Raw genomic sequence first — 15,936 nt, 5'->3', positions numbered from 1 at the left:
TTAGTTGATTATCATTATTACCTGAGTTTAATTGTTGGAATGATAAATTGTTTATCAATTTACTGATTCTCCTTGTGATTAAAAAACTGATGCGGATTTAATTTAATCGTCGGATGGGTTTGGCTATTTTTCATTATATTTGTTTGTTTGTTTTTTTTTGTATGTTCAGTAATTGCTGAATCCAAATGATGATCAGTTAATTACTTGGGTTGAGCTAATTGCGAAAACAGATCAATAATTTGATTGTAAACAATTCAAGTGTACAAATTGTAAGTTAAACTAAATGGTCCAATTTTACTTTTGATTACACAAGAAGAAAGATCTTAATTATTCAAAAGGTATCAAGGTAACAATTAAATTGTTAGATTTTCATTTTTGATTAAAACACAAAATTGAAAACAAACCAATTAAGTTAATCAATGAGACAAACAATTAATCACATAAAATTAAATCCAATCTTTTCAACATGATCTAAATCAATCCATTAACATAATACCAATTTGTTTGATCAACAAATTATCCAAATAGTGATTAAGCCTAACGGTAAATATCGGGTGTTCATAAGACCACAATTGACCACAATTTCTGTTGATATTGTTGGATGATTAATCTCACAAGATGATGATGTAAATGTTTGTGTAAACAATTTAATCTCAAATAGGTATTAATATTAATCAATTGATTCATTTGCATCGACGAATCAAGGATTAGCCTTAATTTTCCGTCTTTTTTGTATCTTTTCAAGGTAAACCTAACGATTGACCAGTTCGATGGTAACGGAAAGTAAAATAGTGGACAGAAAGATGGACTCTCGATTTTGGAAAGAAAAAGCAAAAAGTTTCTTTATTAATTTATTCAGTTGATTAGGTGAATGAGTGAGTGTGTATGAGAAGATCAAGATGATGAGATGATGATGAGGATAAAGGAAAATGTTGGGAAGACAATGAAATTGACTTAGATAAAAAGGAATACGAATGAGAAAGTGTTGACCAAACGGAGCCCAAAGTGTGAAAACTGGACGTTAGGTACTAATTGGGTAAGATTGTTTTTCTCACACGCAACTGACCAGCTCAGTAGGAAGAAAACAACAAAGTTCATCTTGAAAACAATATTCTGATTCAGGATAAGAATACATGATGAATAATGAACAGGACCAACAGAAAAAAAAATCAAATTGTTATTAACAACAAAAGGATGACCACTTTTATTATGTATCTATGCTGATGGTTCATGATACGAGTTCGTGATGATGAGTATGAAATGTTTAGTGTTGGTTGGTGAATATACAAATCAGATAAATTGTTGACCATCATCAACAAAACCGATTGTGTATTCGGTCAGTTTGTTTGGTTTTTCCATTAACATTTAAATTAAAGGTGAGTACCTGGAATTGGAGATGATTTAATGAATATGGCATCGTTGGATCTTTGGAAAGGTGATTGTTGATTATTCTGAGTTGATTGTTGTTGTTCTTGTCGAGCTGCGGTGAACCGACCGAAATTGGATAAAGAAATTGCTCTTTTACCATGAATAAGTTCAGTGCTAATTTCATCGGTTTGATTTTCACCGGTTGAAGATGATGTTGATTCGGAGGCACTTAAAGTTGCCGATGATGTTGATGGAGATGCTGAAGATGCGGAAGATGATGATTGGAGACTGTTCTTCTTGACACTTTTACCTGTAAGAATATTGTTCTTGTTACCATCTTCATGATCAAATGCTTCATTATCTTGACCTTGTTTCTCAATGATTGCTCGTGTTGTTGAGACAATTAGATTACTATTATTGTTGGTATGAGCTCGAGTAACTGGATAAGATTCAGTTGTACAAACAGAAGCATTACTTTTTGCTTTGATAGTGGAGATTTGATTGGAATTGATAGATTTGATTTACAAGATGTCGATGAACAAGATTGTAATTTAGGTGGACAATTACCTGGACGTAGATTTGTATTGTGGTTACCACAACAAGTTGATTCGGTTGATGAACTATTGGTCATTGATGCAATCTGATGATGACCATTACTTTGTGAATGAAGACACGTACCAGTGTTGATACAATTGTTTGCTAATCCACCAAAAAGATGAGCATCATTACCAACAAAGTATCTATAAGGTGTATCATAATCAACCTCTAAAATGGTTGAAAATTTATTAGGAAACAAAATGTCAATCAAAACGATTATCGATCCTATTGTGAGCGCTGATAAACCAGCACCCAACACTAACCAATAGGACCAACCGTAGCTGAAACTCAGAGTTCCCCCTGGAAATTGAATCTTCAGAGGACTAGGAGGTATAAGCAGTGAATAGATGGCATTGGTACACAACATAAGCGCTCCCGTTGATTGTAAAGCGTAAATTCCGTATCTTGGAACAGCACAAAGTAACACAATCATTAAAAGCCACAAACAAAAGGCCATATTAAGCAGTGTCGAACCATAATAACCCGCTAGCCGATACTTTCTCCCCCAACAGAAACCTTCGTCTCCCTTTGATAAATATTCTAATATCGTTAAAATAGGATACGGAAGTCCCTTTTCCAGAGCACTTCGATATTCTTGTTTCATCTCGGTAGCACCGATCCAATAGAAACGCTCATTGTAATCAATATTTTCAGCGTCCTTATGATATGTTGACTTAGCTTTCAATGTTATATTGACACTTTTCAGTCCGATGTAAACACCAACATCGGCAAATATTTTCTCCTTGGAAAATGCCTTATAAGCGCTAGAAATTGACGTCTCGGCGATATGCCAACTCGAACCACAATGAGCAACGGTAATTGTACATCCAATGAACAACGATAAACTCACTATGATAAATGTTGAAATTTTCTGCCAAAAGAAACAGATAAAAGTTTAATATGAAAGAAAATGGGAAAATATTTAAATATTAATAATAGAAAAGTTTTCTTTACTTTTGAATGTTCAATATTCATTGATATTCATGTAGAGTATTGGAAACAATTAGCTTGTATATTAAGTTAATCAGTTGGTAAAACTTTTTAGCTCGAGAAAAATTATCTAGACTATTGAACTGGAACACAATTAACTGTTGATTATTTACAAGATAGAAAAATGTAATTTAATTAGCCAATTATAGTGAAATAGATTTCGCTTTGAAAGTTAATCGGGAAGGTTAAAGGAAATTGTTTAGTATTATGATTTAGCTAATGATTGTAATGTTACAACGATTGATTAACTAACTGTTCATTTATTGATTGTTGAAAGTAAAAAAAAAATTAAAGTAAATTAAGAGAAAACAATTTGCATAAATTGTTGACAACATTGATTTCTCATTAAATTAAAAGTGTTAGGATTTACCTAAAGTGTTAATTGTGAACTTGACAATTTGTTTATTTGTTGATGGACAAAAGTTAATTGTAAATCGTTTGAGAGTAATCAAATTTTTTAGTATTTCAATCAATTGATGAAATTAAAACAAAATTAACCGTTAATGAAGATTCACTTTCAAGGTCAAGGTAAATTATAAACACTAATTACATGACGATTATTCAATAATTAATAGTAATTCAATATCAGCATGAATTGTTAATCTGAATTAATCATTTGGGGATGATTTGGTAAATGTGATAATTGTTTCATTGGAAAAGAAATTAATAAAAATTTTTATCATGTAACAATTAACGATAATCAAAGGTTTCCTGGTGGTTAATTAATTTAATTCAATTAACAGATATTTGAACCTTTTTTTCACTTGATTTATATTAGTTAAGTAAATTGTTGGAAATTTAATATTAATGTAATAATTTAATAATCATGCGAATGCGAAAATATTAACTGATAATAAAATAATCAACACAAAAATTAGTGAAATTTGTGTTAATTAGAATTGCAAGTTCGAAGGGAGAAAGAAATTAATTTGTAAACAAACATTTGAACACAATTAACTGTAGAAAATTAAATTAACAAGCCTAAATATTATTCCTCTATTCTTATTGTAATTAATAAATTACTTTTTTCCACAATAATGATCACAATATGATAGTAAAAGCAACAATACAATCATCACGAGTCTTTGAATAACTTAATGGATTCAATTTGTAATTAGAATTTTTTTTTTCTTCTCGATTTTCGATTTAATCTTGATTAGTTTTCTCAATTAATGTGGACTCACCTCTTTACGTATTCCAGGTAATACTAGTAGGAATGCAATTTCTGCAGTAGTGAATGTTAATAAGATGAACAGAATTCGAGAATCAATCAAAGATGGAGTTCGATTGGAATCGAGATACAAAGGTGAACCTCCAGTGGGTCGAAAAGCATCAAACCAATTTCCGTCCGATGTCATGGCTTATTGATTTAGAGAGATTTAGATTAATCACAGAGGAACAATAGAAGTTAATTGTTGTAATCCAAAGGTAAAAGATTTATAATCAAATCAAGTTGATCGTTTTTCTGGTTAAACCCAAAAACCAGAGAGAGAGAGAGAGAGAGACAAAGAAGGAGAGAGAGAGAGAGAGTTGATTGAGAAAACTACTTTTTCTGGTTCTTAACCAGAGGAAACAAAGAGAGAGAGAGAGAGACGAGAAAATCAGTGAAATTAACAATTACACAGAAATTTAATTGAATCTAAATTAATCCGAATCAAGGACACAATCACAATTGTGAAAACAATTGATTATCACGAGAAAAGTTTTCAGGACAAAATGATGAACCAAATTGTGGAAACAAAAAATTTCAAAAGGATTAGTAAAAGTAAAACCAATTGATCTTGGAAAATGTTGATTGTTGATAGTAATTGATTAGCACAAATTAAAAGGAAACAATTGATTGTGATAAATTTGATTAATTAGATGTTGATTGATTGATGGACGAGTTGTGATTGATTTGATCAAACAAATCAAATTGAAACGTAATCAAGATAAAAATGGTTAACCCAATTTGTTTACACGGTCAGAGATAAATGTTAACTAATCACAGCTGATTAAATTTAATCATTACTATAAGAGTAACAATAGTAACGATGATAAATCATAATATAAATAGTGTTAATGATAATCGATAGTAAAAACTTAAATAAGAATTAAGTTAATTGTAAGAAAGTTAAAAAGTAACTGACAATGAAAAGATAAACAAGTTACTTCGTAACGAGAAAACTTTTTTTTTGTCTTCAAAAGTTACAACCAAACGAAAGGCGCGAAATTTGAAATTGTCGAAATTTTTTTTTCTTCTCATTTAATTTGAACAAAATTAACTTTGATTATTAGAAATTAAGTCAACAATTAGGGTACTTGTTATTATAGTAAATTGTTGTTGTTATTGATCAAAAACAAGGTTGATAAGTTAATCTAATATGATTAACTTTTTAATAATAATAATGATAATAATTTAATGATAACAATTTGAAAAGTTTAACTATTGTCAATTGTGTAAATCAAATTAAATTGTTCAACATTAAAGATCAAGTAATGAACTCAAACAACAACAATAATAATAATCAATGAATCAAAAATTAATCATCAAGTAAACCAATTTAGTTAATCGCAAATAATTTAGCTTGATAAGGTCACAATTAAGCTTGCATTTAATATTAATCAAGATAATCAATAAATTTTTATCATTTTAATATTGTTTTCATCAACAATTAATCAATATTAAAGGATTGAGTTACGTTTATTAATTTTGTTTTTCTTGGTTGACAATTAGCTTAATTTAGTTTAGCTTAAAGATTACCTTTGATTTCCTTTTAATTGTTGATGTGTTAATTGTTACCTTTTTCCTGTTACTATTGATAAATAAATCATCATTAAAAGTAAACTTGAAAAGTTAATTGTTTTCATTTGTTATTTATAAACATTTATATTGTATTAACATTGATAGTCCCTTTGATTGGTTAAATTGTGAGCACAATTTAATCAATCAGCTCAAACAATTGAATTTAATCCAACAATCAACAACAATCAACGACAATTAATTTACTCATTTCCTCTTGCTCCTGTTGATTAAAGGTTAATGTAACCTTTCAACAATCAAATTGTAACTTAAATTGTAACCATTTGAAGATCAAACAATTAAATGGAAACAATCAATGGGGAATTTAATGAAAAAAAAGGACAAAAATAAATCATTGATTAAACTGATTGTAAACAATTAACGTAACGATTTAAAACAAAACAATCAACACAAACTCAATGTTAATCATTTAATAACTTTTTTTTATGATATCTAAATTGTTAGAGGTAAAAATTGTTAACTATTAAGATGAGCTAACAATTAGCATTTTATTTTACTACCATCGTTGTATAATTAAAAGTAATCAAAAGTAATTATATCAAGGTAGATGATGTCGACCTTAACAATTAAAAGATTATCTTAATTAACTGATATTATTGACAAGAAAGATGAAACTTAATCACATTGACGTTACAATGTCACTTGAAATTTACGATGATTAAGATTAAATTGTTAATCGCAAGGTATCATCATCATCCTAATCAACTTAATCACCTTAATTATCATTATAATCGATAATAAAATTAACTAATTGTCCAAGAAAAAGAGGAAGAAAATTAAGATTAACAAGGTTAACATTAGATTCGCGTCAACTGAATTAAATTGTTAACAAGGATGAGTATGATTAGAAATGAGCTGATTGTGATAATGATGATCAAACGAGTTAATTATAATTAACTGTGAGAATTAATTGTAATTATAACAATAAATTCGCCTCATTAATTATTTCATCATCTGATTTGTTTATCATTTGAATTGATTTTATTTCAAAATCTCAAAATTATCTGACAACTTTTCATGGTTAATTGTGAATATTTTCTTGTTGATTGTTGTAACAATTTAAACTTGCAAACAACAACAACAATATAATCAAAACATGCTCATCATCAACACAATCATCTTAATCATGATGATGATTTCGTTGTAACCAAATTAACGTTTGAAAAAAATTTCTCAAAAGTTGGACTGAAACGATAATGATGAAGGTTCTGGTTCCGTCCTTCAGATTAACTTGATTCTGATTATCACTAACTACTGAATCATGAGACAATCATGATGATTCCTGGATTGATGCTTGATTATCATCATGATTGTGGACACAATGTAAAAAGATTCAGACAATAATCAGTTGATTAATGACTCCGTGACGTTTTTATCATCCATAATCATAATTGTGATTGTTAACATTCAGAATCCATGAAGATTATCATCATAATCATCACAATCATCATCGTCATATTCATGATTGAGATGAAAAAGTTACGAAGAAAAAAAAAGTTTTTTTTTTATTATTCTTTTCCAATTCAAATGAATCAAATTTCCATCTTCCTATTCAGATTTCCAACAATCAATCAATGATTAATTTAATCACAATCACAAGGTTGTGTTTAGTTAACTGTTCACCAAATTTCCATCACAGCAATTAACTAACAATTTACTATCATCATAGGTTTAGTAGTAAATTTAATTCACTTACTAATAATAGTAATGGGGTAGTAACAATCAAAATCAATTGCAATTGTATTAACTAAATCAAGTTGAACAAAATTTCAATTCTACAATTAAAATGGAAAATTAAAACTTATAATTAACTGTTATTATTATTATTAACATTATGATTGGGTGCTAATGATTAGTAATTTAGATTTGTAAACTTAATTTAAATGCTAAAAATAGTAATTATAACAATTTCATTTTAATTAAAAGAAACTCACTAATTACATAGATTTAGTTTATCAGCAGTGAATAATAATTTTAATTGTAATCGTAATTATATTAAATAGTAATTAAATTTAAAAACAGAAACAGGTAACAACCTTGATGTCCAATAATGGACTCGATTTTAATATAATATTCAACGGGAATATTCAATAGTTTCACCGTAAGGCGGTCAAATGGCCTCAGGCTATTTCCTCGTGGATATTAATGTATATTCATGTTTAATATTAACTCTGAGGCGCCATTGGAGTTGTGTAAACTTCACCCTGGGGGCAAATCAACATGAATCAACTCTTGGGTGGGTAATGATGTTGACAACAATCAACTAATTGTAATGGTTGTTAAACTTTTTTTCTTCTTCTTCTCCTTAACAACTAAATTGACATGAGATCAGAAAAAAGCGTTTAAATTAATTAGTTAAATCATCATTTTGATTATCACTGATTGGATTTTATTAATGATGAGATTTAATTGTTTTACTGATCGTGTGATTATTTTTGATTGTATTTCTTGTTTTCAACAACATGATTAGTAAATTTGATTAGACTGAGAAATTAAATTGTTGCCTAATTGTGTTTCCATTGTGTTTAGTTATCATTAAAATTACTAATGATTAAGTTACATGATTTTGATTAGGATTATATTTATTAACTAATTGCTTGTCATCTCATTAAATTGTTTAATAAAGCTTTTTACTTTTTAATTGTTAACCTTCATCATGATTATAAAATTAACTCAATCAAGTTTGACAATTGTTTTCGTCAACTTGATTAACTTGATTAACCTGATGAAATATTAGATTAAGACAACAATCAATGGTCACAATAAGTTACAATGTATTAGATTTTGATTGATGAGAAATTGTGAGATAATTGTAAGTTAATTGTTGATGATAAAATCTAAAGACAATAAGAATCTTAAATTGCCGTTGATAGCTAATGATTAGTTGATTTGGTTTACCTTGATTATTAAATCATTCAGAGCTAGTTAACTTAAAATTCATGTAATTGTTAAGCCGATATAAAAATCTGAGGATACAAATTGTTGGGAAAAACATGAAAATGATCAAGATTAACTAATTGTAAATTTAATTGATAGTTTATTAGACAATCATTGTTACTATCATGAGAGATTATCATATTTTGAAAGCTGAGAATTAGTTGATTGTTACAAGTATGATATTAAATGAGCGATAAACCTTGAAAAATTGTTAATCCTTAATGATAATCCAAAAATAAAACCAAACTGTTTATCAATAGCATTCAATGAACCCCTTCTGGTCAGTTAATTGTTGATAAAACAACGAGATAGTTAACTATTATAATGAAAACAGGATGAAAATTTGATTGCGATACTATTAATAAATTTCATGGTCAAAATATTAACACAATCAATAGGAAACAAAGGTAAGAAATAAAACCCAACGAATCAAAATTTTCCTAACGAATCTAAACTAACGAAGCAACAATTTTCATAACGAAAAGAAGAAGAAAAAAAATTCTGGTCTCTCCCTGAATTTCCCCTGAAATTTTTTTCTCTTCTCGAATAATATTAACAGAGAAAATCGACGAACAAGAGAGAGAGAGAGAGAGAGAGAGAGAGAGAGAGAGAGAGAGTCAGTGAGTATCAACAGGGGTGGGGAAAGAGATGAATTAAAAATAGTAAATTGATTAGAAGTTAATTTGATTAAATGAAGGTTACAATTAAACGGACAAAAGCTTAACCATAAAAAATTGTTCCCAGCTCAAGGTGGAGGATTTAAATGCGATGATAACAAATTATGATGAAGATGAAGATGATGATAATCATGATGATGATATGAGAAAAGTGGGTGGGAGATGATGATAAATACAGATTAGATTAAGAACTTACATAGAACTTTTTGTTCAGACATTCGATCGAAAATGAATTTTCTCTCTTTCTCTTTCTCTTTCTTTTATCGAGTTAAGACCTTGATGGAGAAATAAAAGAAAAGAAAAAGTTTCTTGGAATCAACGCCAACGCCTCAAGGCTAAATTACTATTGAATTGTTAATTTTTTTCTCTCTCTCTCAAGATAGAAACAAAAACAACGTTGATTATTACAATTGGAGAAAAATGTTGATTAGTTGATTAACAATCGAGTTAAATTGGTTAAGGAAATAGCGATGTTTTAAATTGTAGGGTTAGAAAAGAGAAAGAGAGAGAAATTAAGTTAATTGTTTCTCTTATTGATTAAGGAGGAAGAATATTAATTCTTATCGTAATTAGAGCTCATATTGTTCAGATGGCAATGAGTAAATTGTATTACGATCAGTTGATCGTTACAATGTTAACTAATAACGTTTCCTCTTCCTGTCTCAATTAAACTTAATCAATAGCAATCAAAATATTTGATAAATGAGCAAAATGAAAAAAAAGGAAGTTAAACTTTTTTTTTATCGATTAATTGTTTATATCGTAACCTTGATTGTAGATCATTTAACTCACTGTTTACAAGTTAATTGTCTAAATGAATCTCTCAATACAATTTGATCAATCAGATTAACTTAATAAATGATTACGATTATTAAATATTCAAAATTTGATCAATTAGATCAACTTAATTTTTACTAGTCTTCAGATTATTAATTGGTTACCAATAACTAGACATCAATTAATTGTAATTTTAAAATTGAATTAGAAACAATTAACTAATCAATTGTTAATTGTTTTCCAAAATTAAAACGATTCAAATTGTTAATTGGGAAAAATTTTCGCTCCAAAAGTAAAGCGCTCGTAACTCCATCTATCGACCAAATGGAATAAAAAAATTCTATTCTCCCTTATGCTCACAATTCTCTTTCTTTTTCTCTTTCTTTTTTTTCTTGTTTCGCTTTTGAGATCAACTAGTGTTACTTAATCTTCTTGATTGTTGACGTTGTTTCAATCATTTAAACTGGTTAAACTTTTAAATTATCGTAATGCTAATTGTTACATAAATATCCAAGACAATTAAGTTATCTAATTGTTTAGTTAATCAGTGATTCTATTTAATTTATTAATCAACCAGAAAAAAGTGTCATCCTCTTCAGGCCAAAAACAACAAAATCTTGGATCCAAATCCAATTGGTTTTGTTTTTCTTCAACAACATTGATCTCATTTAATTTGTTTTTTTTTCTTTCATTTAATTTTGATTATTTTCAATTTAACCGAAAATCAATTAGTTAATCAGTTGATTGGTAATTTTTCCGTGTCTCTATTAAGTTAACTTTGGGTGTATTTCTTTCATCTTGTGATCTACACAAATTCATCTTCTTTTTTGTTTTGTTTTATATTCTCTTGGAAGAGAATAGAAAATGAAAATTTTCTTCTCAACAACAACTATAGTTATTGATTATCATTATAGAAATATTAATGAGTCAATCTGAAACCTTTATGTGTTTACCAAAATGGACTATTTACCGTTATTAACCGTGATTCAATCTGTGAATAACATTCTGACCGGTTCTTCATCATTTAAGTTATCGTCATCTTCTTGCCCAACATCATACTGGTTGCCATTAACATCTACATTAATAAGATCATCAACAGTCTTAAATTTGCCATCATCATCATCATCATTATCTACATTAACAAGATCAACAATTAAGTTAACTTAAAATTGGATTGACCCTCTAGAAGACAAAACAAAAGCACAACAAACATCCAAACTGTGATTATCTTTTAATCCCTGAGAGGCCAAACCCTTTTCCCTGTCAACTTAACGGATAATTGTCATGTTTCATTCAACCATTTTTATTTGTATGTCACCTTGATTTGATAATCTACAGTCAACAATTGGTGCTAATCAAAACTGGATATTTACTCTTCTTTATTTTTCTTCATGGATTAATTGAAGAATCTGATAACATATTATATAAGTATAATTTTCTTGAAATTCTCAATCCTAAAATTGGATTAAGTGATTTATGGACACACACATTGAGACGACTTTTTAACGAATAACGAAACTTTTTATATATTTAAATTGTTGATTAATTTGATTCTGTGATTCTTAATGTAATGTCATCAGAATCTGGTTGGTTCGATGCATTCCGACCTTCTGGAGGTCCACCTTTATACCTTGACCCCAATAGGACATCTTCGTCAATTGATTCAAAAATATTTTTCATCTTATTAACATTCACCACAGCAGAAATAGCATTCCTATTAGTATTACCTGGAATACGTAAAGAGGTATAATAATAATAACATTTATTAATACAATTAATACAATTGTCTTGATTGTTCCCAACACAACAATAGTAATAATAATCATTATTATTATTGTATCATGACAATAAGATGAACTCGTGCTTACCTACAAAATCAAGCCTCAACATTTTTTTTAGAGTTGTTGGTCATTCCGTTAATTAGTGTTGATTAAAATTCATTTTCCTTGACCATCATCATCACCATCATCTTTTAACAACAACAATCATCAAACCAACATAATTAACACACTTGATTACAATTTCGCCTCTTCCTTAAAACTGAAACTTTTCCTCACATACTTGAAAAAATGAATATACAATAATTATAATAAGCGAGAGGTTAATAAGCCTACACAAAGCATTTGTTTCTCTCTCTCTCTCTCTCTCTCTCTCTCTCTATTCTGTTACATGAAGAGAGAGAGATAATGAAAAATATTACCTGAGTTTGAGTGAGTGTATTTGAAATAATTAGCGTTTCATCAGGAACAATCTGAATTCAGCTGACTCGGAAGATAAGCTTGTATAGAAAAGAGGGAGAGAGAAGATAAAAAATCTCAAATGTTAATCATTTTCCAGGTAATTTAAAGGTTAACTAATAATTTAAACGCATCAATCAAGTTCATCATTTTTTTTCACTTCATCCTTAATAATGATCTAAACTTGTTGTTATTACTCAACTATTGGAAGCTGAAACTATCACGTTAACATGGAAAATAGTTGAGAAATTAAATTGAACGATTATCTAATTTACTGTTTACCTTTTTATTATCAATCTTAGTTGATAATCATGAATAAATCATGATTATCACTGATTTTCATTGATTCACAATTGAGTCTACTCTTGAAATGGATTAACTTTCATTTCTATCTGAAACTTTCTTGTTCCGTTTTTAAATATATTTAATCTCTTAAATCTTATACATCAAATAAGATCAATTGGTTTCTCGCCAAATTTAATCAATTGAGTTATAACATTGTTGTTGTTGTTATAACGAACACAATTAACTAAATCATCGAATCCTTGACCCTAAAAGAAAGTTGAATCTTCTCTATTCCTTTAATATCTTCCACTTATCATCATCTTTAATTAAGCTACTTTTTTTTAATGGAATCACCATCAGATTAACTTATCCTCCTTTAGCCTTGGTCGAAGCTTTATTTTTATCTTAATATAAATCGTAATCTTCAATAATGATAATCATTATTCTGACCATTTTAATTATCTGATAAATGGTCAACTTATACTAATCAAATCAATATGTCACAATAATAATTAACTCACCTGATCAAGTAATGAATTTTGTTTGTTGCCTGATCAATGTTGCTCTTAATTTGTTATTCATTAATTGTTGTTTGTTGTTGTTGTTGTTATTGAACTAAATGAATTAATTGTGAGACATTTTCAGTAATTAAAATGTTGCTACAAAGGTCAATGATGATGATGATGATGATGATGATCATTTAAGGAATAACAATTAAACTACAATTGCAATTGAACAATAATTTTTGAAACAATCATGTTGTTCCTGGTGAGAGTAATGTTGAGAGACGATCTAATTTTTCATGATTATACAATATTGATTCAAGTACAATTGTATCATTATAATTAAAACAATGAATGGAGAAAAAAAAATTAACCAGCAATTAATTTTAATTCTTTTGTTTTCTTCTCTTTTTCTTTTGGCAGAAAATTTCAACATTTATCATAGTGAGTTTATCGTTGTTCATTGGATGTACAATTACCGTTGCTCATTGTGGTTCGAGTTGGCATATCGCCGAGACGTCAATTTCTAGCGCTTATAAAGCATTCACAAAGGATAAAATATTTGCCGATGTTGGTGTTTACATTGGACTGAAAAGTGTCAATATAACATTGAAAGCTAAAAAATTGTATCACAAAAATGCTGAAAATATTGATTACAATGAGCGTTTCTATTGGATCGGTGCTACTGAGATGAAACAAGAATATCGAAGTGCTCTGGAAAAGGGACTTCCGTATCCTATTTTAACGATATTAGAATATTTATCAAAGGGAGACGAAGGTTTCTGTTGGGGGAGAAAGTATCGGCTAGCGGGTTATTATGGTTCGACACTGCTTAATATGGCCTTTTGTTTGTGGCTTTTAATGATTGTGTTACTTTGTGCTGTTCCAAGATACGGAATTTACGCTTTACAATCAACGGGAGCGCTTATGTTGTGTACCAATGCCATCTACTCACTACTATTACCTCCTAATCCGTTGCAGATCAAATTTCCCGAAGATGTCACCTTACACTTTAGCTACGGTTGGTCCTATTGGTTAGTGTTGGGCGCTGGTTTATCGGCGCTCACAATAGGATCGATAATCGTTTTGATTGACATTTTGTTTCCTAATAAATTTTCAACCATTTTAGAGGTTGATTATGATACACCTTATAGATACTTTGTTGGTAATGATGCTCATCTATTTGGTGGATTAGCAAATAACAATGGCACTAGTCATTCACATAATAATGGTCACAATCATCAGGTTGCATCAATGACCAATAGTGCATCAACAGAATCAACTTGTTGTGGTAATAATACAACAATTCGTGCTGGTACTAACATTTTACCGTTACAATCACAACCGTGTTCATCTTCTGGTTCATCAGTTAGAGGTAAATTATCATCATCATCTATATCATCAATTTCTATTAAATCTCCTGTGTCAAAACAAAAAAGTGATGCCTCTGTTTGTACAACTGAATCTTATCCAGTAACGCGAACTCATACCAATAATAGTAGTTTAATTGTGTCAACAACACGAGCAATTATCGAGAAACAAGGTCAAGACAATAAAGCCTTTGATCATGAAGATAATAATAAAAATATCAAATGTGATGATAATAGTGTTAAAAAATCTAATCTCCATCAATCATCATCATCAACAACAACATCAACAGCATCAACATCCTCCACATCAGCAGGAAATCATGATGAGATTAGCACTGAGCTGGTCCATGGTAAAAGAGCCGTTTCTTTATCTAACTTTGGCCGTTTCACTGCTCGACAACAACAGCAACAACAACAACAACAAAAAGCATCATCAAAATCACGAGCAAATTGTACAAAATCAAACAACACTTTCCCAAGTACCCACCTTTAAATTGTAAACAAACAAACACCAATTACACATTAACACTAATCTTGATCACCGTTTTAATCTCACAAGAACAACGTATATACAAAGCTGAAGGATAATAATCTCGTTACATAATAACTTATCATCATCAAATTAAGCTTAATTATCAAGCATCGCCATCATAATAATACATCATGTAAATCAACGTTTTGCTGTTTACTAACTAAATCAACTCGTTCTGCTTTCTCATCAACTCAGCTCATTTTTTTTTCTTGCTCTGTCTGTAATCAACAAACCAATTCATTTAGTTTCTCATCATCATCATCATCATCATCATTATCATCATCTTTACCATACAGAATCCAACAACAAATAACAACAATTAACATCAAGTGAAAAAAAGATTAGCAGAAAAAAATTCAAGGTTTTTTTTTCTGTAAATTTCATTTGGATTAGATTTTTATTGTATTATTATTAGCTTACGATTTGTTGTTCCCTGTATTTGCCAAATCCATTGAGCATAAAGCAACAAAATGATGCTGATTATGATGATGATTGTGATTGTCAAAAAGCAACAGAATACATGATAATCATCACCATCAACAAGTCGATCAACACCAATCATTTTTCATGGATCATCATACTCATCAACATTATCGTCAACATTGAACTTTTTTGTTTGTCACTTCTTCAATCACAGAAATCAACTTTCTAATGGTTTGTTAATTGTTGATTGGAAACTTTTTATATAACTAAAAATATTTTGTTAATTGTCTATTCTGCAAGCTAAGTCATTTTCAGAAATCATATTTACAATACCCATTGAAACAATTAATGAGAATCAATGTTTCAAGTGATTAACTAATTTTTGTTTCTAATTTAGAATAAAATTAACAATTAAAATTGACAAAAATGAGAAACAT

The 15,936-nt window shown here is 29.0% G+C and overlaps 2 protein-coding genes across 4 annotated transcripts; one reads left to right on the top strand and one right to left on the bottom strand.

Annotated features, from left to right (window-relative positions):
- Positions 1 to 811: 811 nt before the first annotated feature.
- LOC128397502 (dual oxidase maturation factor 2-like) lies at positions 812 to 5,053 on the bottom strand. Of its 3 annotated transcripts, XM_053358236.1 has the most exons (4): positions 4,140 to 4,273; positions 2,920 to 3,053; positions 1,936 to 2,836; positions 812 to 1,807 (listed from the first exon to the last, which is right to left on the bottom strand). In XM_053358236.1, exons 2-4 carry the CDS (start codon positions 2,938 to 2,940, stop codon positions 1,371 to 1,373), a joined length of 1,359 nt encoding a protein of 452 aa, XP_053214211.1. In that variant the 5' UTR covers positions 2,941 to 3,053; positions 4,140 to 4,273; the 3' UTR covers positions 812 to 1,370. The 3 variants fall into 3 exon arrangements, with proteins under 3 accessions (XP_053214211.1, XP_053214212.1, XP_053214210.1); XM_053358237.1 differs by lacking the exon at positions 2,920 to 3,053 and having other exon boundaries at positions 812 to 1,849; positions 1,909 to 2,836; positions 4,140 to 5,053; XM_053358235.1 differs by lacking the exon at positions 2,920 to 3,053 and having other exon boundaries at positions 4,140 to 5,053.
- Positions 5,054 to 10,549: 5,496 nt separating this feature from the next.
- On the top strand, positions 10,550 to 15,936 carry LOC128397496 (dual oxidase maturation factor 2-like). The gene is made up of 2 exons (XM_053358224.1): positions 10,550 to 11,893; positions 13,598 to 15,936. Exons 1-2 carry the CDS (start codon positions 11,720 to 11,722, stop codon positions 15,035 to 15,037), a joined length of 1,614 nt encoding a protein of 537 aa, XP_053214199.1. The 5' UTR covers positions 10,550 to 11,719; the 3' UTR covers positions 15,038 to 15,936.

Source organism: Panonychus citri, unplaced genomic scaffold (genome assembly GCF_014898815.1).
Source record: "Panonychus citri isolate SS breed McGregor unplaced genomic scaffold, ASM1489881v1 Contig00033, whole genome shotgun sequence".
Taxonomy (NCBI): Eukaryota; Metazoa; Arthropoda; class Arachnida; order Trombidiformes; family Tetranychidae; genus Panonychus; species Panonychus citri.
Note: the sequence above shows the minus strand (reverse complement) of the source record. Positions and strands in the feature narration are given on the sequence as shown.

Excerpts from the sequence above, each read along its gene's own strand:
- LOC128397496 (XM_053358224.1), top strand. The coding sequence starts at position 11,720 with ATGTCATCAGAATCTGGTTGGTTCGATGCATTCCGACCTTCTGGAGGT. Across the intron at positions 11,894-13,597 it reads TACCTGGAATACGTAAAGAG|AAAATTTCAACATTTATCAT; the intron begins GTATAATAATAA and ends TTCTTTTGGCAG.
- LOC128397502 (XM_053358237.1), bottom strand. The coding sequence starts at position 4,313 with ATGACATCGGACGGAAATTGGTTTGATGCTTTTCGACCCACTGGAGGT. Across the intron at positions 2,837-4,139 it reads TACCTGGAATACGTAAAGAG|AAAATTTCAACATTTATCAT; the intron begins GTGAGTCCACAT and ends TTCTTTTGGCAG. Across the intron at positions 1,850-1,908 it reads TCCACCTAAATTACAATCTT|CAAAAAGTAATGCTTCTGTT; the intron begins GTTCATCGACAT and ends CCACTATCAAAG.